We start from the raw sequence: 23543 nt of genomic DNA, 5'->3' as shown, positions 1-23543 counted from the left end.
TGTTGTCACGTTGTCACTGAGGTAGGACAAGGGATACAGCCTTTCTAATTGACAAGTGGTTTATTCAAGTCTTCCACACAACAGTGGTAGTGGTTCTTCAACTCCTATTGCTAAAGTCTCATCTTCTAACAAGCTGAAATGAATTCAAGTGATAACAACAACAAAAAAACCCAAACAAAACCAATAGACTTCTATTGCTGAGCAGTCCCAACACACGCAAAGGAAGTGGCAGGCACATGCTTCTCCACTCTATTCCTCAATACCCATCTGGGTCTCCTTCTCATGGTTTGGCCTCAGACGGCAACGAAGAACCACATACCACTCTCTCAAGCTTTCCCAATATGGGAAAGAATCGGAAGAAAAAGACAAAACTCGTGGGTTGAGACAAAGACAATTTAACAGAACAGCAAAAGGAACAAGAACACAACAATAATAACAGGGATAAAGGAATATACAAACATGGTTGCGGAACCGCCGCTCACCAACCGGACCCCAGGATGCCCCAGCCTGCTCCCAGCAGCAACTTCCTGCCCCTTCCCCAGGCAGTTCAGAGTGGGCATGGCTCACACGGGATGGAATACCTGTGTCCCTGCCAGAGCCTGCCGAAAATTAACTATCCCTGCCTGAAGCAGGACACTCCTCAAGCACAAAGAATGCTCTCCCAATTTAGAAAGCTCCAAGCGTATCATTTAAAAAAAAAAAAAAAAAAAAAAAAGAAAAAGAAAAAAACAATGTTGCAGACATCCAGCAACAGGATTTTGAATAGGCAATGACACTTCCCAACATTATCTCTGAAATCTCTTGCAAAACATATGAAATGTAACTTCGGTGAAGTTTACCATGACAAGATGCTAGGCATCTGGCCAGAGCTCAGATCCTCACTGATAAGGATTTTCTTCACGGATCCAAAGTACCATATCCTTACTGCCTTCCTCGGAGAGAGACAACAAACTAAAACTTCAGGCAAAAGACTGTGAAAGCTCCCTTCTGAAGGAAGCTTTTACCAGATGCAAGTTCTTAGTTGTTTGGGGTTTTTTTTTTATTTTGGAATATAAACACAAGTTATTAGGCACATAGCAAGCATAGCAAAGCATACTTACTAGCAAGCTATTTTCAGTCTGTATCAAAAAAAAATAATATGTAGAAGCAACATCCTGTGATATCTAGCAGCAAAACTAAGCAGACCAAGTGTGGTGTCCCTGTGGAACAGAACAGTTCTACAATGGTCTTACAGCACTGCAGACAAAGTGCAAATGCCTCTTCATATTTGCAAGATAAATATCCACCTACCTTGTTTTTTTAAATTAACCATTAATGTCTGAGTGATGTCTGTGAGAGATGAAAGTGGCACACGTTCACTTGTCAATATACTTTCCAGAGCCTGTTATGCAGACATTCAAGTGAATTAAACATTTGCTTAATTTTAGTGTAAAAACATACGAGGTAAGCCAACAAAGCACAACTTTGACAATGATTTTTTTATCTATATTTTGTCTTCACGTATACTTGTGGCATAATTTGATCCTACAGAAAGGTCAGTTCTCTTTTTATTATTTTGACTTTTACGATGGAAGATGCCTTGGGGAAGTCGCAAGTCAAAATTGATTCCAATCAATACGTTGTAAAAACCCCACTACAAACACACACATCAAAATAGTTTAATTATTTGCTTCAAGTAACTCTAGGAAAAAATAACACATTTTGAAAGTTTTTGAAAGATTTAGCACTCTAATCTGATAACGCAATATTTTTTTTTCCTAGTATTAAAGTATACTGGCTTCTAAATACTCACCTGTTTCTTTGTAGCAGGGTATTTGATATCAAGTATTAATTCCTTTGCTTCAGCTTCAATCAAATCTGCAAACAAAGACAATCACAACTTCATATTTCTTAAATGCATTCTGAAAAGCAAGTCAACCCGCACCACAGTTAAGATGCACATGGGTTCATTTTACCGAGATGAAGACACTATTACAGAAGTTGCCAAAATAAGTTTGGGGAAAATGAAACAAAAATAACAGCTCAGTGGCATCTCCTTCTCCAAATCTGTCTTTTGTAAGAAATATGTATTACTTACAAGAAGAAGGATATCTAGAGTCAAATGCTGAACTCCATTACATAGCATAAAGGTTTGCAAACAGACCACATTTTACACAAGCACTCAAAGTAGAGTTTAGTTAAAGATTTACATGTCAGACAAGGCTTATACAGCACCCTTGTACGAGTTTGGCTTTTTTAAATAAGGTACAAGATTAAATGCTACTAAAAGATCATAATTCATAGCACATAATTAATGTCAGAATGCACCACAATCATACCTGTGTCTGTACACTTACAGTACAGATAATACAAGAACCATTTGATAGCACACAACCATAAGAAATTATACAAGAGTACCTACCTGGATCTGAGGTTTTAGCTTTGAGTAATGCATTTAACTTCTTCACTAGATGCATATCCTTGGCTCGCTCACTCTTTTTATCACTGAAGGGAAATAATTTTAATCGTATGAGTGAAGAGAACTAAAGTGAATGATTCAGAAAAAAAATATTTTTTACATTATTTATGTTACTTTAAGGTAACATCACATTAATAAAAAATCAAGTTAATGCATACAAACCAATGAGATTATTACCAGAGTACTATTCAGCTTGAGAAGGAAAACCAGAATTGCTCTCTCCAAATAGAACATTGATTCCAAAAGCAATAAAGAACTTCATTTGGTTATACAGAGCACAGAAAGTCCTTACCTCAATGCTAAATGGAAAGGTACGTGGACAGTTTTTACAGTTCCACAGACTGGATCAACAAGGCATATCTGGTAAGTCTGGGGATGCCATCCCTGACTGGTCACATTGTTTAGACCCATTATTTTATAACCAGGATACAACAATCTGAAACCAACAAAAAACACAGCCTTCACAGTGAAGAACAAAATTAGCAACCTTCCCTTTCCACACACTGAATAAAAAGATGACAAATTTTATAAAGCTAAGGTTTACCAACCACTAAATACTTTTATCAGGAAAGACTGTGGAGTGATGAAACATGACAATATCCCCTTCTATAAAACAACAAGCTGCATTCAGTAGAAACACTGTGAGCGACACAAAAAGTGCCTGTTGGTACTTTCCAGTGTTACCATTGGCACATCCACATATCACTATTGCAGCAGAACAGTCAATATGCCTACCTGCTAACTGTTTCTTACCTACAATATTTCCCCACATTGAAGGCTCCGACCCGAGGCCCCTGCTGTGTGCTCCATACTTCCAGAATGCCTCTCCTTGGAGCATAGATAACAAGGAACTGAGCCACTCTGCTTGGACCTTGTGCATTTCCAAAAGGAGAAAAATCCATCTTCTCAGTTTCCCTCTCATGAAGGTCCTCTACAGTCTGTACCCAACCAACTTCTGCATCACGGTATCCTTTGTGAGAGAAGACAGAAGTTCATTAGTGTACAGCAATTAATACACAATTAGTACACATCACCATCCACTTAATTACTATTCCAGCAGCAAGCTGTCTTAAACTTTGTTTCAAACTGTGCAACTCTAGCCAGTAGCCAGACTGCTGTCAAAAACCATCTCTGGACTATTGACTCAGAGAAGGGCTCACCAGAGGACTCCTCAATGACAAATGCAGCCTTCTGGAATGCTTTGGAAAGGAATAAGTTCTTCTGGGAGAAGCCAGAAAAGAACTAAAACTCATCAGGTCTATGACTCTGCACATTACACCAGTGCAAAAGCTTCTCGAAGAAGTAAGCGTCCAGATTTCTCATGTTTCAAAACAACAAAAAAAGAAGATTTAAGGAAGGAAATTTGCATAACCTATTAAATAGGATATGTAAGTTTTTATTCATATGTTTTCATCATTAACTTGCAATTTTTAGGAACCAAATAAAACTACTCATCTTCCCTCTCTCTCTCTGGGTAACGCAAATACTTTCCATCATAAAATATTCCTAAACAAAAAAGGCAGAGATGCTCTGATGACACCACTAAACTATGTAATAGTTTAGTAAGTATGAATGAAGACTCCAAACCACAAGTGAAATACTAATCTATACAAAAAGTTTATAGAAAGATATATTGTACCAAGAAGGTTGAAAATTATCCACAACTCAATTAACGAGAAAAGGTATGATCCAAAAGATTTAATTCAATATACAGCTTTGTTTTCTGCTTATTGTAAATATGCGTCTGACTATCAAATAAAGCTTAGGACTCTAACAGTATTTCCTAGATAATATGAAATTCTCAGTAATGAAAAAAAAAAAAGTCCAAGAATATCAGAAAGCACATATCATAGCTAATAAGCTTCAAAATACGAGAGAAGGAGAACGCCCAGTGGAAACATGATTACTCTGGCTATCACACTGTGTGTTGCTCAAGTAGCTGCTATATTAATGACCACTAATCTTCTGAACTGGTAGTGTGGGAGAGAAAGAACGAGATAGAGATTTTCTATCTGTTATTAAAACTTATCTTCCATCTCCTAAAGAGCTGCAAAATTTTATTTAATAGAAAAACATTAAATAGAAAAAAACAGTTGTAACATTAGGTATAATTACAATTCGAGAGCTTAACATCTGCTTTTTTTTTTCCCCCTCAAAAAGCCATCAGTTTAGAAGAAACTGAACATTCCCTTCTTGTGCAGTCATCACGATGAAATGAGAATCTAACAAGCTGTATATCTTCTTACTGATTTTTCATACTTCTGTTTATTTCCTCAGCAGAATTAAAAAAGAAACTAGAGTTCTAGAGTTTATCAAGAGAAAGCATCTTGGAGAATCGAGCTAAAGCTCTTCTGAAAAAATTATTAGGTCTAAAGCTTTCTGTTGGGATACAGTCTGTGAAAAAAAAAAAAAAAGAATTAAGAAATCTATACAATACAGACCAAAATTTTACTTTGGCCATATCAGTACTTGAGGAATTGGTAAAACAATATCCTTATGGACTTTATATTACATCTGACTTTAATATTTGATTTGTAGTAACGCTATGTTCTAAATGTACTAAATTCTTAATGTACTAAAGTCTTTCTTAATAATGGAAAAACACTTGGAATTTAAGTCCGAACATAATAAGCCACAGTATTTTGAAGAATATTATTTGCTATACCTTTCCACATGCGAACTGCAAGTCCTCTTGTAACATCCAGTAAAATAACCCTTCCAAAATCATCTGTTACTGCTGCCAAAGTGTTACATGGAGAAAGACATATTCTTTCACCATGGCGACGGGAATCTGGAAGTCCAAACCTAAAAAGAAAAAAAAAAAAAATCAAGCAAAACCACTAGATACTCTGTTTACTATTTCTAAATAAAAATTGACAGCTTATAACATAAAGTTATGGGTAAAATTAAGAGCAAAGTATGAAAAAAGGGTTTTGTGCTGTCTACTGGGAGATCTTGTAGGTCTGTTAAAGTCCTACTGAAAACCAAAGTTCAAAAAATAGGATAAGCAATTGCTTTGTCATGCATTGTCAGGCAAGGATCTCAGAGCAGTGGGTTACTTTGTAAGCCCTCTCTTACTGTTGACTAGTCTTGAGAATGCTTCAAAAAAAAAAAAATCACGAAAATCAATACGGAATTAATTTAGTCTTTTATCAGCTTTCTTAAAAACATTAGGCTACAACCTGTTGTTCCCATTCTCCTCTCTCCACAATCAACTGGGAAACACAATACCTCCTAATATTTTTGTAAGAGGCTTTAAAATATCTTAAGCAGCAAGCACTTCAGGCAGCTTCTTTGCAGCTCTTCAGTGATAAACTTCAGGACTGATATTCATGTATTTATACTGTCACTGAACTGTGCACACTGTTCTTTTACAGTAGCAATGAACCTACACACTGGAAGTGAAAGAGATGAGTAATTTGTCCATAATTATAAACTGAAATAAAACAAAACTTAAAACACAATGTGATGACCTGCAAACTATCATCGCTGCTTCAAGTCAAGAAAAATAAACATGTTCATCAATTATGCACCTTTCAAAATAATTCAAACAATTAAAACCACAAGAGATTTAAAGCAATTGAGACAGTATGTAAAACTTACCTCACTGCCAATGGGGTTGCGGGTTCAACTTTTGGTTTCTGTTTTTGGGCAGGTTCTTCTTCATGTTTATTCTTCCAGCCAAGCCAGCCACTTGCAACAGAAAAACACATTAGGAGGATCATACTAATGGTCCTAAAAATCCTCAAACTATTATGTAGCTACTAAAACAAAAATAGTTTAATGTAATTTTTTATGTTATTACCTGGCAGCGTTAAATAATGCTGAAGTCAGTTTACTTGCAACTGCTAGGGCAACATGAGACAACAGTGGCTGTGAGCTACCCTGAAAGAAAGGAATGAAGTGTTTAGAAAGTCAAGAAGTAGTCAGCTGTGAGCCAACCTGAAATGAAGGAACAAAGTGTTTAGAAAGCGAAGAAATAGTTCTTACACTGAACTCAACCGCAGAATAGTTTTTCAGGCCTCCTATGGACTTTCAGCTCAGAAAGCATAGCTTTAAGACTCTGCAAAATTTTAATTCATTGCCCCCAGAAAAGCCATTCTGACATCTCTTTACCATTTCAAAATCCTCCTGCAAGTCACTGGTAGCTCAGTATGTTTGTCTGCAACAGAAGTTAAAAAAACCCTGTGTATGATTTACCATGGAGAGTTAGCTGGTGTATGGCTTTGGCATCCTTGCAAATATCAATGTAAGCAGCTTTTCATAAACATATTGGAAAAGCAAATACAAAGTCAAAATCCTAATTCTAGCATTTTCAATCAGCTTTCAATCCTGGTAAGGAGAACACACACATACGGTCTGAATGTAAAAGACACACAGCTACATTGCTGCCCCTTTCCTCCGATACAACAGAAGATGTAGGAGAAAACTGCAAATTATGCTTAATGATACCTATAGCACACTTACAAGTAGTAGTTCCACTATACGAAATCACCACAGTATACTCAGGCCATATATGTACATGTTGAAAGGCCAAAGGCCTCCAAAAATCCGTAAGATGTATGTTTACACAATCTCAACCTGATTTTTTAAAAACCTTATGTTACTTAATTGGCAATAAATTAACAAATGAAAAAAAATTTTAAAATTACTTGACTATCACATTCATTTTAAGACAAAAAAGAAAATTTCTCATTAGCAGGAACCTGTAGTAGGCATTACTAACACACCTACTCCAAATCATTCCAGTTTCAGAAGATCAAGAGGGGTAACTGTCAGCATAAAATGAACATAGGGATACTTCAGAAATACCCATACAGAACAGAGAAAGATTAATTACTCAAAGTTTCAGCAAGTCAGCTTTGTAGTACATACCTCAAGGGCAAAAAAGAAACCAGTGAAAGGATTGGATCCAACAGTAACATACTGAGACATAGCAGGTGGGCTGTTTTTTATAGCTGCATTATATCCACCTATATTGGAGGCAGTCTTCATTTGATCAAAAGGAGACAGCGTCATGATGCCTAACAAAAACATTAAGGTGAATGTCTTATACTTTCAGAACAAAGGTATGCAACTGCTCTAAAAGTCTAAATGTATTCCTGTCTTCTTGACTGACCAGCCAGTATTCAGAAGGAAGGGAGGAGGAGCAGCTTTAACCACAGAAATTACAAGGAACAGAGCAAAGAACCTGATGTACTTAGGTTAATTATAAAGCATATAAAGTTGGTTTGTTTAGAAGAAAAAAAAAAAAACAGCAGAGTTCAGCAAGAAAAACACATCTACCAAATTCACTTCACCTGCCTCATTAGCCCCCTTCCAACCTCTTACCTGCTTCTGTGAAAAGAGTGGAAGAGAAATGAAGCTTACTGTCCCTCAGATCTGCCTGTCTGACAAGAACCTGGGCTTCTGCAAATCCCTAAGGATTAAAAGTCTTTGAGAGCCTAGAAGTCAGTTTGTCTTTTCTGGAAAGGAGCAATCTCAAATTCAGTTTCTTTATGTGCCAGACTCAGTAAAGACCCATACCAGTTATAACCTGCCTGCCAGACAGTTCTTTAACCTGGCAGAAATCGCAATAACTGCATCTGATCCAGTCTGTCTTGGCTGTCTCTTACCAAACAAGAGAGTACAAGACAGCTACAGCTGAACATCCTTTCTCCCTTCAAGTGGAGATAGGAGGCTCAATCAGACAAGAAAAGAAAGTAAAATATATTTTTGATGATGGGTTAATCACTACTACAGCCTTCTCCCATGATTTATTTATATCCAGCCAGTACCACTAAGTGCTCTCACCCCAAATTTAACAGCATGAAAACATTCAGTCTCATTTAAGCCAAATATTTCAAATTAAATAGAAATGCTTACCAATACTAGCATGGTCAACAATCGTATCCACATCTTGCAAACCCCATTTCTTATAAGCTAATGGTGGAGGCTGAACATTCTCATTGCCAGATGCTGCAGCTGACAAAAGTTGACAAAACACAAAATTCCTACTGAGTAAAATGCAAAGTAATAGCATAACAGAGGGGAAAAAAACTGATGCAAGCCACACAACAAGCCAGTTTTAAAATAACATACATCTAAACACCCACTGAGTTAAAATGGCCTTTTGAAATACATACGTTAATGAAATTAAAACATTTTAAAAAAATAACCTAATAAAATTGCATATGATATCCTATCACAACTATATCTTGTACTTGCAGAGAGCTTTGTTTTATGGTGTAATATTCTGTACAATTTTAAAATGCTATTTCTTTCTATGGCCTGGGCACATTTAAGTGGAAGCTCCCCTGCCAAAGTACTTGCAAAGTCAGCATACCCACTAGGTCTGTAACAATGTGAGGTAACAACAGTAGTAAAACTAAAGCGATGATTTAAACTCTTCAAAATATCTATTGCCACGAACATAAATGATCAAGAATGAAAGAAGATGTATTACTCTGGCTGCAGATATTACAACTAGCCATAAATGTCTCCCTGCAAATAGTGATCTCTCATTGAAAGAACAGAGCATGTTCTGGTTGTGAAAGTAGATGGATATTTCTCATTCTAGTGTCTGTCTCTGTCTTATTTGTTGTATGATTCACAGAGTATCAAGTTTTTAAAGTTCTGATTTACAAGAGTTTTGTCTTCTGTTACTTTCCATGAAAATGCTACCTTTTCATTAAGAGGATAAGAACAGATATTATTAGATAGACCCAGGGAACCATTTAGCACAGCAGCTCAGGATCTGAGCACAGCTAAAACTGGATGTCTAGGGAAGAATATTAGAACAAGGACACATATCTGATACTTCCTCTAAACCAGCTTGTAAAGAGACCTCCTCAGCCAGAGGTAAGCTCTAAGCACTCAGTAAACCTCCACAGCTTTCTTCTCCACTGATTTTTTTTGTCAGTTTCCCTCTAAGCCCAAGGAAGCTTTTCGCATCCATGTCAACCTCAGGCAAAGAATTCCACAGTTTAACCTCACGCTGCACAAACACCCATCTACTTTTTATTTTGAATTTACTATCACCTAGCTTCATTTCATGCCATTTCATCCTAAACTGGAAGAAAGAGTGAGCAATCCATTTCTATTGAATGTCCCCATAGGATTCAGAAAAGAGCTGTCTCACCACAGTAGCATTTCTCATTTCTTTACCACTCATCCCTTCTATGTAAGTTTCAAGCTTTAGATTAAGAGTGCTGCTGTCCCAACAGTTCCTAATGCTGTCATGCCGGCACATCCATTGTGCTTCCCACCTACACCCAGCCTCATGATTGTCTGCTGGTGTGGCCTGCTGTAGAGGCAACAAGAATCTGACAAATCTGAAGTTCAATGAGAACAACCATCAGGAAATTCGGGAGAACAATTCAGCAACAGCACCAGTTTAACATTTTATCTTGCAGAATGGTAACAGCCCCATACTTGTGCCATCTACTACACAATACTGTCACACAGTTCTCCTTTCACCCCAGGAAACTGACCCTATTTCCAAAATAGAGCATAAACACGAACTACACTAAAGGAACAGGATCAAAGGCTGCACAATCAAACAAGGTATCAAAATCTCTGAGGCATTAACACAAAATGCAGTGACCATTACCGATGTCATCATCACAGCATTATCTCTTGCCACAAAATCCTTACAGGGAAGAAAAAGTATTTCACTAACAGTCAGTGAAATCAGCATCCTGATGTGCTAAGCAGCACCTAAGCAGCATGCTGTGGGCTAATCCCAGTGGGCACCTAAGCACCATACCGCAGCTCGCTTACTGCCTCCTAGTGAGATGGGGAAAAGAATCAGAAGAGTAAAAGTGAAAGAACTTGTCGGTTCAGATAAGGACAGATTAACAGGTAAAGCAAAAGCTTCACATGCAATCAAAGCAAAATAATTAATTCATTCACTACTTCCCATCAAGCAGGCAGGTGTTTAGCCATTTGCAAGAAAGCAGGGCCTCATCATGCATAACTTGGGAAGTCAAATGCCATAACTCTGAACTTTCTCCCCCTTCTGCCTTCTTCCCTCTAGGTTTTTAATCGCTGGGCATGACATCATATGGTATGAAATATCCCTTTGGTCAGTTGGGGTCAGCTGTCCCAGCTGCGTCCCCTCCCAACTTCTTCTGTAGTCCCAGCCGGCTTGCTGGCAGGGCAGTGTGAGAAACGAAAAAGGCATTAATGCTGTGTAAGCACTGTTCAGCAATAGCTAAAAACACCCCATTGGTGTGTTATCAACACTGTTTTTCATCACAAATCCAAACCACATCGTCATACCAGCTGCTATGAAGAAAATTAACTCTATCCCAGCCAAAACCAGTATACAGTATTGTGGTGAGAATGTACAAGACAGCCAACGCTACTTGCACAACTTGGGCTTCAAGAACATTTTCTGCAGAGGAAGAAATTTGCTTATATGCAGTAGATGCCTACATATTGATGGACAAGCAAGGCAGATATCAAATCAGGGTGGAATTTGTATTTAACAAACGTAAGTAATTTTCACGTAAAGTACTATTAACAAAGTCAGAAATAAACGTTTCCTGTCAAACATACCTCTTGCTACCTGATTGCGACATGCACGAAGGGACTGAAAAAGGCTGAAACCATCAATTGTCACAATTGCTGCTGGGTACAAGATACTTAGTTCTTCATTCTGTGGAAGAAAAAGAAAATCACTGTTACTGTTGTAACAGCTTCCTTTCTAGCTTTCTGTACTATTAACTACATAAAGATGAGGATTACATCCAGAGAGTTAAATCTAACAAGTCCAGAGTAAGGCAAAACTACAGAAATTCAGTATTAAACAATCCAATATATGAATAAGTATGTTATCTACGCACATAATTTTATACTTTTATCTTCTTTCAATGACTTTTATATTTGCTTAATATATTTTATGGCTTAGGGAAAAAACACAAAAGTTACAGCAGCTTGTGAAGGCCACAGAAAAACAAGTTTATCTAGAATGCAAGAATCAAGGTTTTATGAGCCAAATTCTGAAACTGCATTAGCCTCTGAATTACCAACTGGGCACGTAAATGCTAGTTTGGTGATATAAATTCAAGACTCAAATTCCTTAATGCTTCTGTATTTCAAAACTGATCCCAAAATGTCATGCTAAATCACATGAGCATTTGTATAAAGCAAACTTGGAAATTTCTGTAACTTCATTAGTTTTCTGCATAAAGCATATACACTCTGCCAAGAGCAAAAGCTGGCTTTTCTACTACATAGCTTGAGCTCTAGTAGAGCCTTCTCTGCAGGAAATATAATGACATGCAGGTTCCTAGCACTATCTCCTATATAGATTGTTTTCATTTTCAGTTATCTTCTCTCTGAAATAACTAAGGTAAGTTCTTATGAATGAGTACATATATCTCTTGGCACCTGTAAAGTTGCATTTTCTCCTTTCATCCATACATTATCGTATCTTGTGCACATTAATGAATAAACAGGAAATGAATGAAGCCTTTCTTTGCAAGGCCACCACAGAGATAAATAGAACAAATCTGTAGAGCTAACCAAATACTACAAAAAATAAAAAGAAATTCTGAATCTTCAAACTATACAGGCATGAATACTTCTAGAACGAGAAAACCAGAGTCTCTTGTTCTAAGGAATTGTCCACCCATCAAAAACTTGTAAAGGACATAGAGGATTCACAGACAAAACTCCCTTCCATACCCCGTAACACTGCCACTTTGCTTTTGAAATAATCTGACAAAACCTGTTCTGTGACACCAGGATGCCTGGGAATTTCATAGGTTCTGCACTTCAACTGTAGGACAGGATCTTCATTTAAAAGCTGCGCAAGAAGCAGTACTCCACTCTAGAACAGAAAGAATAATAAGCATGAACATTTCTGTCCCTTTTCTTAGGGAAGGCAAAAAGCACTATCTGTAGAAACAGAAGTTTTATAGAAATAGATGTTTATTACAATAGCTTGCTTGTGGGCCTGCCATGCCGCGAAACATACCTCGGTGTAAAAACGAACATAGCCAGAGGTGAAGCCGACAACAATGCAGGTCCAGTCAGGACGGCCTGTTGAACTCCTGTTTCACAAAGATATACTAGAAGTTAAAAAAAAAATACCACCCTAAGCTGCAGACATACAGAAGTGTAATGGAAGGAGACTGATAATGCATATACATACGAATATCAATCCTTACCTCTTCTGACTTGCCAAAGGGATACACAGTACACTACTCACACATTCACTAGAAACAGAAAGATAAAACCAATAAGCATATTTTTTCTCCCATTGTGAAATTTCTTTTTGCTTTACACAAGAGACCTTGCTGAGTCAGCATTTAAAATATTTTAACAATATATTAGTGCAGCACACAATATATCAAATTCATACTAAAAAGGCAAAACCCACCCTTTCATTCTTAAAGACATTTTCAATTACAAGTTCAAGAGCACCCAAATAGATTGCATGAGTGCTTATTACACCTTGTTAATGTTGTCTTTCATCATTCACATTCTATGAGTACTCTTCAGTAAAGATTCAAGTTAAATCTTACAGTAAATAACTTTTTTCTGATCTATAATGATATACCAAGAACCACCACTATTTTTAAAAAACAACCGAACTATATTTATCAAAATATTTTTTTGAAACACATTACACAATTAGGGAGAGTTTATATCCACTGCATTTTACTGCTTTATAATTTGAAAGCATTTGAAGACCTAATATGGTCCTCCCAGTTAATGCAATAACTGAGCATGCTCAATGCATGACAGGTAAAGCATGCAGAAGGCAAGCAGATGAGCAGGCCTCATTATCTCAAATCAAAAGTTATTTAACTGTTACCATGATAGAAAGCTTTACAGTGACTGGGGAAACAGAACCAGTACAAAGGTTTTATGAAAGACTATATAAATTCAAGATGACATCCCAAACAGCATAAATGCCTGCAGTACTGTTGATTATTTGCATTTCAGGTCACCTCCATTCCACAATGAGTGATTAAATAATCAGGCTAGACAATTACAGAAAAAGCAGTTTTCTAAATGCAAGTTTGACATGAATTGCAATTCAATTACAACTTCAAAGCAACGTTAAGTATGTCAGTGAAAACTCATCTTCCAACAGCAAAGCTTGGCCACCACAGAACATTGTCAGTTGACGGCAACATTAAGGAATTAAAAAAAAAAAAAGTCAAGTCTTTCCACAGTCTGACAGTAATTGCCATATTTGCACTGCCACAGAAATAGAACCCAAGAACCCACACCTCCAGGAAACACTCGCAAACCTTAAATCAAGATGTAGTGAATATAACCGTGTCTATCTAAAGAAAGCTACCTGTTCCATACAATAGTGTCTCTTGGAGATGTAACAGTAGTAAGAAACCAACCCCCAAATAGAATTTCTTTTCCTTTTTTTTAATAAAAGATGACAAAGTAATTTTAGTGTTAGTATGGGGTAAAAAAACCTTAAAGAGATGCACATAAAACAGTTGAAATGTGTAGCAGCAGGTTTATAAAAAAGGATTATGATTTTTACAGATTGGAGAGAGGCTGATTAAATCAACACCTCTTGCAGCATAACAGAAGGTTGAAGCCAACAGGGAGCATATTCAAAGGGAGACAGCAACTCAAGGCTGCAAACTTAATAACAAAATGCAAAAATGTTCTTCCATATGGGAGATTCAAGAAAGCGTCTGCCTGGTTGATTTGAAGACAGATCGAGCAGAAATGTTGTATAAATAGCAAATGTATGACCAAAGCAAGTTTCACAAGTCCACTAAACAGCTTGGAGCCCCAAAACAGTTCTTAAACCGACTGACAACATAAAAGGATATTTACAAGGGAGGTAAAAAATTAAAAGCGTAGATGAAGTTCACTGCATTTCAAAAGATAAACACTTTTTCTATCACACAAATGTTGCTCACTGCTTATAATTTGGAGTGACTTTTTGATCAGTGAGATAACTTTATATTTGTTTGATTCTGAAAATTAAAAAGTATTTCTAAAACAACTTCATACATTTCCGGTTGCAACATATGCTAACAGAATTTCATCTCTATTATAAAAGTAGATTTTCAAAAAGGGTACGTATACTTTCCCCCCCCCTTCTAGAACATGAACTTATAAAAAGCATGATAACCCAGATCTACTAGGATGTCTATGTTATATGCAAATACACTGATTTGCACACAGAGTACTTCTATTAATTTGCGTGAACTTGTTCTGAGATATCCCACTACACATGAAGAGTGACCTTTGCAGAAAATGTTTCTGGTCACCCAGCTTACTCCATTTCTGTTTGACATTAAAATGCCTAAGACCATGAATGCACTTTGATGAAAGAAAAAAAAAAAAGTACAAGTAAAAAGCATATGCTACTAATTATTAAACATGAAAATGACACTTTAATCACAGCTGCATTTCAACACCTACCCTTCTTCAACATTCAGAGAGCCACTCCAGCCAACAGCATATTGCATTTCCTCTTTTCCCTTGTCACTCTGCTTCCATTTAGCTGCCATTAAGAACAAATACAGCATCTGTAAAACTGTAATGTCTTGCATTTCACAGATATAGTTCTATTCCTAATCCTTCTCTTCTGTACGATACGTCCTACCACACTTAGATTAAGCATCAATTATAAACCTTGAAGATCATAAAAATAACACTACATTTTTTAGTAACTTCTCTAAGGAATTCCTATGCTTTCTTAGAAATTTACACAGAACAACAATCTACTGAAATTCTGAAATGCCTAGTTTAATTTTAAAAGATTTATACAGTAATATCTACTTCATCAAATTTTAAAAGATTCAATTAATGAAACAGGGATCCTTAAGAAACAAGTACTAAGCAAGAGCAAGCTTATTCTGGAATGATTACTGAAGATGAGCTTAAATAAATAGAAAATTTTAATTTTAACTTCCAAGACAGACATGGGAATCCTACAGTGACTGACAATTTTTAATCATCCCATCATCATCAAGGTTAGAAAACATTACACTTCGTTATTCATGAGGTGCTATTACAGATAACATTTGATTGTTGAATCACCTCCCAGGTGCCAATGGACAACTTAAAAAAAAATATATTAGTGTTATGTGCCATTTGTCTGACAAAACTTGGGACACAGGGACATTTCTGCTGTTGTGTGGTAAACTGCCACTGTGCTTTTCATCAGAAGCAGTTCTGCAGCAGGTGAGCTAAATCATCTCCTTATTCTTGATCCAGTAGGAATTTTCTGGGGAATATTGCTATCTTTTCATTTTCTGTGAAAAATTAGTGACTAACCTACATCAGTTTTGGAACACACAACTTTGCAGAGAATGATACATGCAGCATGACAACTCAGTGCAATCTGCCTAATTATGCAACTCCAAGCTTCAACACTGTGTTTTTGTTATAATATTCCCTACATCAGGAGGTTTCCCTTCATCATGCTCACGTGCCACCAACTGCAGCTGTTAATAGCACCGGCACCCTAGGCAACAGCACATCTGTAAAAAGCAGCTGGCTGATCAGTGTTCACATATTACTAAGGGTACCTTTAAAAGAGTTCTGAGACACCTCCTTTAGAGTAAAAAACAAAGCTGTTCTGAGAGCCCTGCTCAATACTTCCTCCTCCAAGTGACACTGCCTCAGTTAGCTCATTTTTTTTCAAGGAAAAAGAAAAATAAGGTCAAATATTTCTTAATGGCTAGAAGTAATATAAAAGTTTTGTTTTGCTATTGACCACAATTAATGTCAATAACATCACAAGCATTATACAAATTTATACATTAAATTTAATTATTCATGATAAAATGTTTTTTTCAGATCAAAATATAGCTGAGGAGTAAAGACAAAACAACTTACTTTCCAAGCAATACCTAGAAAATGCATGATGTGTACTATATACCACTCCAAAACTCTTGCAAGTAATCAGGTGGGGCAGGGTGGGGGATGATGAGGACACAATCTTGCCCTAATTATTATTATTAAATGTACTAGTATATGTACTTATTAGAATGTATACTCACGCACTAAAAAGACTGCTTTCTGTTCGTTAGCTATTACCATCAGGTCATTTGTTGGTGACAAGGACAACACACAGTCCTGAAGCCAGTAATTTCTCTGGTTCTTGGAAGCAGCTTCCTCTTCTTCCTACAAGTAAAGCTTTAATCAACGTATGCAACAATTTTTAAATGCTGCAGCACTTGCAAGATTTATAACATTTTGGCTCACCCTCAATACCAGCGCTAAATGAACCTGTCAAGTCACTAGAGCTCCAACTTGCACGAAAGGCCATGAGAAATGCATCAACCTTGCACTAATTCTATCTGTATGTTTACAAAACAGAAAACAAAGAACTCATCACTGCTCCTCCAAATCTTCTCCTTTCACCAGAAACACTAAAAGACTGAGAAGTTTTTATTATTATTCATTAGAGACTGGAAAGAATGTCCTCAGTTATTCTCATTGTAATCTGTACTGAAAATAAACCATTTATCCAAGCTTACACACCGACCAGCATTGAATAAATATATGCACATATGAAGAAAGTAACTAAGCTGACATTCACACTAAAGCCTCATGGTAACATACAACAGGCTATCACCTTGTGCCTTTCCACAACAAGGAACTACAAAGAAACAAATTAAAACTAAGAAGTGCCAAATTTTAAGGGTTCAACAATGGGTACATTAGATACCATCATTACATATAAAACGATTGCATCTTTTTTTTCCTACAACAGGTTTTAGGCAGACTGCTACAAGGTCTCTCAGAGATGCTACTCCTGCTTTCTTAGCTCCATCCTCTTGACCACAGCAATGAAAATCACTTTGCCCTATCCGCAGTCTCCATTTCCCTAGCCACCTCTCCAATCCTACCTCCTCCTAGCCGCTCAAAATACTACTCCGTCCTCTAGCATCTCAAAGCAGCTATACACAAACAAAAAGCCCAACAACTTCAGCATGATCATTTTCTGATCTATGCAATTTATTCTGTTGTAATAAAGTTGCATGTACTTGAAAATACACACATCTACTTCAGGCAGAAAAAAAACTTTACATAACATACTCATAATCAGCTATTCATTATATTTATTTCCTTTCATAAGGTTGTACCATAAAAATAGTCACTTTGTGCACACATGACTACTCTGTATGTCCATCAAAGTCTACATTAGCACAGTACAAATATTCAGCTACCTATCTTTGTCCACACTATCACTTGCTTTGTGCAAGACGACATTCTATTTTCATGTCATTTTTGCCTGTTGATGGATACCAAGTTCCATAGCAACACATTTTCCCTGATTACTGATACTTTTCAAAACTTTATAAAGAGATAATGAAGTTGACTGTGATACTTGTGACAACTTTAACTCCTCATGACAGAGATAAACATATCATGTGTAAAAAATGCATAATCAAAACGCAAAGAAAATCCTTTTAGTAATTTTTAATGTAATGATTTTCAAACTGAGGATAAAGAAACAGAAATGAAAGGCTCCTCTAAGGATTAAGCGGAATTAAAATTATATTTCAGAGAATTTATATGAAGTTATCTGCATGCATAAACAAAGAACTTGAAATCTAGAGACATAAAATACGGCCATGTCATGTTAGTGACAAAAATAAGCTAAGAGTTAAAACAGGAAAAGCACTGAACTTGTCAAAAGAAACCATTTTAAAAGGTGAAAGACAGAATGATCAAAAATCAGCATTTAAGACAGGATTCAACATCAGCATCCCTACAAAATAGCTAATGAATTCTATAAAAAGACACTTCATAGAAAAAAAGAAAAGAAAACTTTAAATTTTAGATTTTTTCTTTTTTTTTTTAAATTTCAATGCCTTCTGAAACATTGCTATGTTCCATGAAATAGATGCTTGTCCAAGCAACTTGAGTAATTCCAAGAAAAGAGTCATTTTAGATCAACTATAATGCAAATCAACAGTTAAAAGTTTTAAAAAGGGACTTCATTGTTATATTATACTAATAATTCTCAACTCCGTGCTAGACTGATGCACTCATTTTGGTGTACGTTCAGACAGACTCACATATTTATATGCTTCTACACAGAACAACCTGTTTGCTGTGGATGACAGTTCTTTCTTTCTGAAGAGTTTGACCCAGAACCACTAGCAACTTTGGAGGAAAACAGGTAGGCAGAGGAGAAGGAGATCTTTAGCAAGAAGGGTGTGAACTACCTGGCAGAAGAGTTTGACATTTTAAAGAGTGAAAAAGACAACAGTTTCAATTTAGCAACACCTGCTGGCTCTATCAAATTACAACATAAGTAGTAAACAAAGCATTTGCTCTCCTCATTAAGGAAGTGATAAACTTTACAGTACATCCTACGAAGATGTGGCCTGAGAAACATACTCATTTCCTGGAAGTTACAGGGGAGCTGAATAGCCATCCTATTTAAAAGTTTTTGTACTCTTGTTATTCCCTGACATCAGCGTCAGTGATTCATCCCTGGGAGACACCATGCTCATTTCAATTTGTTTCTTGCCTCAGTTGAAAAATCTGTTTCCCTGCTGAAGCAGTTTCAAGGATACTGCTCAACTCCTTGGGCATACTTCCTGCATACTGAGATAAAGACAGCAGATAAGAGAGTTTTGTTAGCGAGGTGAGGTCTGCATTCCTCAGTCTACCCCCTTAGCTCTCTCTAACAGGGAATTAATCAAACAATTCTGTTCAGATGATTCATTCAGGTGTAGAGGATTTCTTCACAGTTTCCCTAACATTTTATGCAAGTCAGCTGGCAGCTAGAAGTTTCAGCCTTACCAACAGTTATAGACTAGCCATATTACCCTTAGTTGAACTGGTTGGACAGAGGGATGGTTTTCCCCCTTTAACGAGCAACTGTGCTGTCCCATCCTCCACCTGTAATACCATCCACACATCACAACATAAAAGGAGTACTACACGATCATTAGAAAGATGCTTGTGTCACTGGCTCATGATTTAGGAGTCCTTGATTTATATTAATTCATAGTAGATTATTATATCCACTGCCATGCCCTACTGTCTCTGACTAGCTATAAGACAAAAAAGATACCCGCAGCTGCGGCAGCACAGAAAGATGTGTATATATTCTAGTGAGAAAAAAAAATACAGCATACAAGAATATGAGTAATTATCACAATAGGTAACATCCAAGCTATATTTAGAAACAATTAGAAGAGCAACGGACAAACAAGCAGTCACATTTAAAACAACATTCAAGATCCCCCTCGTCCAGGTGATAACTACATAGGAGGAAAAAAAACAACTTACACACATACAAACAAGTGGAAAAGTCTTTTAGAATGGGAAAGTTAGCAATGAAAACCCATATATATATGAACTTACAGGTTCTTGTAATTCTGCTTCATCCCAGGCTCCCCAGCCACCATCTTCCCAGCTTGTTGACTTCCCTGCTTTAAACAAAAAAAGATTTGTCACAGGCATATAGCATAGGCAATGAAAAACACAACCAAAAAGGATTGCTAGTGGTTGCTTTCCTTTCCCCACCAATGCATTATAATTTTGTTTATGGCAGATACTAAACAAGTTCTACAGAAAGAACCATGTAGCAGTAGAAATGGCTGTCTTATTTCCCTGCATTTACTTGCACTTCTAACACTATGGAGAAGTAGTAACAGAAAATGTAACCTAAGTACAAATTGGAAACAGGTGTAATGACATCTCTGTAAAATTAATTCTGACAGACTGCAGCTAGAACTCTGTGTAAGTACCATCTTACAGTTCCTGGTACAACACATCATTAATGCTTCTACAGGGCCACTCTCCACTTTACTGGAACAAATTATTCAATCAAATTTGTTTTTTCTCAGTTTCTCACCAACGCTTCAAGAGAGCTAAGACATTTTTCTAGTTTTATACAGTAAGCTGAAGCGAAGAGTGAGGGCATAAGGTGGGGAAACCCTATGTGTCCACTTGACAAAAAACTTTCTCCAGGAGGTAGAGAGACCTAAGACCTCACTGCAAAATTTAAGCTTCAGCTTATCTAATTATTACTACTTCAAAGACAACAAAAGACCCATATGGTACATATTAGGCAGCTACAGAGGGAAAGTAAGGGGACAACAGGCTTTCTCCAGCCCTTCAGGACTCTATGTATATGCCCCCAGATGTTTTACTAACTGGCATAAGACGACCTGTAACACACCACAAGAACCACATATGCACAATTTTATGATAAACAGTTTTTCTATACACAAATAAAATATCTTCCTTTCCCTAATGGTGGATTTTGCTTTGGCTCAAGTCAATTGCAGGTTCATCCAGTAGCACATAAGTTCACTTTAACAGGGAGCAACAGTATATGGAAATTAATTTGTGACAACAAAACATCCGAGCCCAGGATAATGCAGAACCCACCACCACTCCCAAAGCAAAAGCTGAAGCTGTGGCCTCTGAAGGGAAAGTGAGTACAAGGACCTTGGCTATTCAGGTCTTTGGAAGACAACACAGAGGAAAATTAATGAGACACTGATCAGTTTCAATTAGGTCATTCAGGAACCTCAGAGAAACCACAAGCTTACAAAATACCTCAAACACCTGAGAAAATGAAGATTCACAGAGACAGGCCTACTTCTCAGTTGTCTTATAAGAGTGAATGTATTAGTCATATAAAAAAAAATCTGAAATTCTTTCATCTAAAAACACAGAATTTGATGTGAATTTAAAAGCCTAAGCAAAGGGTAATTATCCACAAGCATTCAGTAGTACAAGATGTACAACTCAAACACCATCATCATCAGGACCCTCAACAAACCAATAACCATCACTGTAGTTCAGTAGAAAAGCCAAGCACTGACTTCCATCTAGAAGCACTAGCACGAAATCTGAAGCATCATCAATAAGACTTCAAGACTTTCAAGTTTTTTGTTAACTGATGTCACGGCCGCTTTGATCTTAAGAAGAAGTTTAAATGACATGTTTCAAATTAGTTTAAATTTAGTTTTAAGCAAGGAAGATTTTTGCCATATTAGATGGTCAAACAGTATGGATGAGAAGGTTTCTATCAAGAACACTCCAATATTATTTGGTCTAAAAACTCTGGTTCCCTTACCACCAAACAAAGGCAGAATCCAGTACAACAGAACAGAAATCTGTATTCTGTCCGTTTAGGCAGATTTTTAAACTTTTGTACGACTAATGAAGACGAAATTTTTTTAAAAAAATATTTTAGCTTAAGAAAGGTATTTCACAAGACCGTAGAAGACAAAATGCCCGCTCCATGAATAACCTTTGTTGAAACTGGAAAGTCTGCACCATCTACAAAATAGGTGAGTCAGCCAGTTTTACTGCATCATCATCAATACAGATCTGACTGAACAGTTATTTCAGGCCTAACTATATCAGCAACAAGCTTCCACGGGGTCACGGTCTCATCTTATATTTGAGGTTGAGAATTTTCCAGTGTATATAAAGGAGAATTATGGCAAATACTGTTGAATATAAATCACAAGAAGAAAACATTAACTAACTTCAATGTTTAGTTTAAGATAGCTAACAAAATTCTACTTCTGTTTGCATTTTATTATCTCAAAAGGCAACAAAATCGCCTTCCTATAAAATTCATGGAGCAAAGATAAAATTCACGTCAGAGTGCCACCGTACAGACAGAAACAACCATATCCAAGAAACACATTCAGGGCCAATGCCTTCCCTGCAGCACAGGGCAGACGAACCTTTCCAAGAAACCTCAGTCACTTCAATTCTGAGACTGAACACCCAACACAGAACTTCAGCTGTGAGGATTCTTGCGGCCTGTTTGTGAGTAGCTACATTTTCATGGTTCATTTGTCCACAGATGAAACTCGATCAATCAAAAAAGGAGGAAAAAATAAGGTAACGGTGAGCCGTCATCCTACTGATGAAGCTGCAGAGTTCTTTCAGAACTGCAGCCTGCTCTGCAAAGCCAGCATCTCCTCCAACTTAACAAGAGTTTACAAGCTTGCTCCTTCATATCCATCCTCCAAATTGCATAGACTGCTCCTGTATGTGTTAAACATACGTACTTCTCAAGCCCCTGCATGCATTCTTTCCCTTCTTTCATACATTAAATTTTTTTTAAAAAAAGAAATCAAATTAAAAATAAGTGTTTCCTTATCCATATTTTTCAGACACTTCACCTATGCAATGGGTATTGAAGCAAGGTATTAAATAATAGACAACTAACCTCTGAAACAATGGACAGAGAAGCAACAGAGGGATATACCTGTTATACTTCAACTCAAACCACGGTGTTATTCACCTGTGCCAATGAATTACAAAATATGCCACAGAAGCTGTCAGCTCGCAGAGATTTTCCCATGCACCAGCACCTGATAAGGTGGATCCTGTGTCATTTCTCACTTGACCAAAGCTCTGTTCACAACAAAGATTTTAAGAAATACCCCATCATTTCCTTTAGTAACATTACAGATCATAACTAGCAACTGTGGAATCTAAGACATCATCAATTAACCAAGCTTAATCAAGCCCTAAGCAGTTCTTGACTTGTAACATGTTCAGTTTTTCCAGTCTACTGTAGGGGAAAAAAAAAAAAATCAAGCTTTCCTGTGCAAATCTACATTCCCATTCACCTCAACCTCTGACTAGTAGTAGATGTCTGGTAAACGGTTCTCCCTACTTTGATAAAGCAGCAGCAGTATTCCAGATTTTGCTTTACTGGAGAGATTGCAAAAGATAAAGATTAATCTACTGGGTCTACAAGAACCACTTAATTCTTTAATTTGAAGCATATAGCATTAAAACTTCAGCAGCAGCACTTTTAAAACTTTAGAGCTGCTTTAAATGCTGCACATGTGCAGCCCTGGTGTCAATGTATAACAGAATTCATTTCAAGTATATTTATCATAAACTCAATACCCAAAAGAACTATTTCTACTGATAAGCGTGTTTTGTTTAAAAGACAAGAACTCTCCTTTGAGAGAGAAACTGTAGCAACAGATCTAGACCAATGAGGTCTAACTGGCATTTAACGGGTCCAATTAAATATGAAACATGTTTTTACTCAGTCTAAGACTTCCTCCCCAAATTGCAGAATATATCTCTCAGCACAGAAAACAGCCAGTGTCCTCGCTTCCAGAGCAGCATGATGACCTGGGGCAGG

General features: G+C 36.9%; 1 protein-coding gene across 9 annotated transcripts in view; it reads right to left on the bottom strand.

Annotated features, from left to right (window-relative positions):
* Positions 1–23543, bottom strand: part of RAB3GAP2 (RAB3 GTPase activating non-catalytic protein subunit 2) — a 48564-nt gene that overhangs the window by 17357 nt on the left and 7664 nt on the right. For 3 of the 9 annotated variants that reach the window (XR_012586062.1, XM_074579289.1, XM_074579288.1), the window contains exons 2-18: positions 19769–19836; positions 16441–16564; positions 14855–14936; positions 12616–12663; positions 12423–12498; positions 12174–12275; positions 11000–11099; positions 8324–8422; positions 7334–7482; positions 6264–6343; positions 6062–6151; positions 5124–5263; positions 3212–3428; positions 2751–2894; positions 2402–2484; positions 1793–1857; positions 1291–1381 (exon numbers count right to left, since the gene is read on the bottom strand). Coding sequence is in view for 8 of the 9 variants with exons in the window: in XM_074579289.1 (XP_074435390.1) it covers positions 1291–1381; positions 1793–1857; positions 2402–2484; positions 2751–2894; positions 3212–3428; positions 5124–5263; positions 6062–6151; positions 6264–6343; positions 7334–7482; positions 8324–8422; positions 11000–11099; positions 12174–12275; positions 12423–12498; positions 12616–12663; positions 14855–14936; positions 16441–16564; positions 19769–19836 (1758 nt within the window). In the remaining variant the exon portion in view is untranslated. Of the gene's footprint in view, positions 1–1290; positions 1382–1792; positions 1858–2401; positions 2485–2750; positions 2895–3211; positions 3429–5123; positions 5264–6061; positions 6152–6263; positions 6344–7333; positions 7483–8323; positions 8423–10999; positions 11100–12130; positions 12276–12422; positions 12499–12615; positions 12664–14854; positions 14937–16440; positions 16565–19768; positions 19837–23543 lie in introns of all 9 variants that reach the window. The other 6 variants (XM_074579291.1, XM_074579290.1, XM_074579292.1 and 3 more) reach the window with 5 other exon arrangements.

The sequence above is a fragment of the Larus michahellis genome, chromosome 3 (genome assembly GCF_964199755.1).
Source record: "Larus michahellis chromosome 3, bLarMic1.1, whole genome shotgun sequence".
In the NCBI taxonomy this organism is placed as follows: Eukaryota; Metazoa; Chordata; class Aves; order Charadriiformes; family Laridae; genus Larus; species Larus michahellis.
Note: the sequence above shows the minus strand (reverse complement) of the source record. Positions and strands in the feature narration are given on the sequence as shown.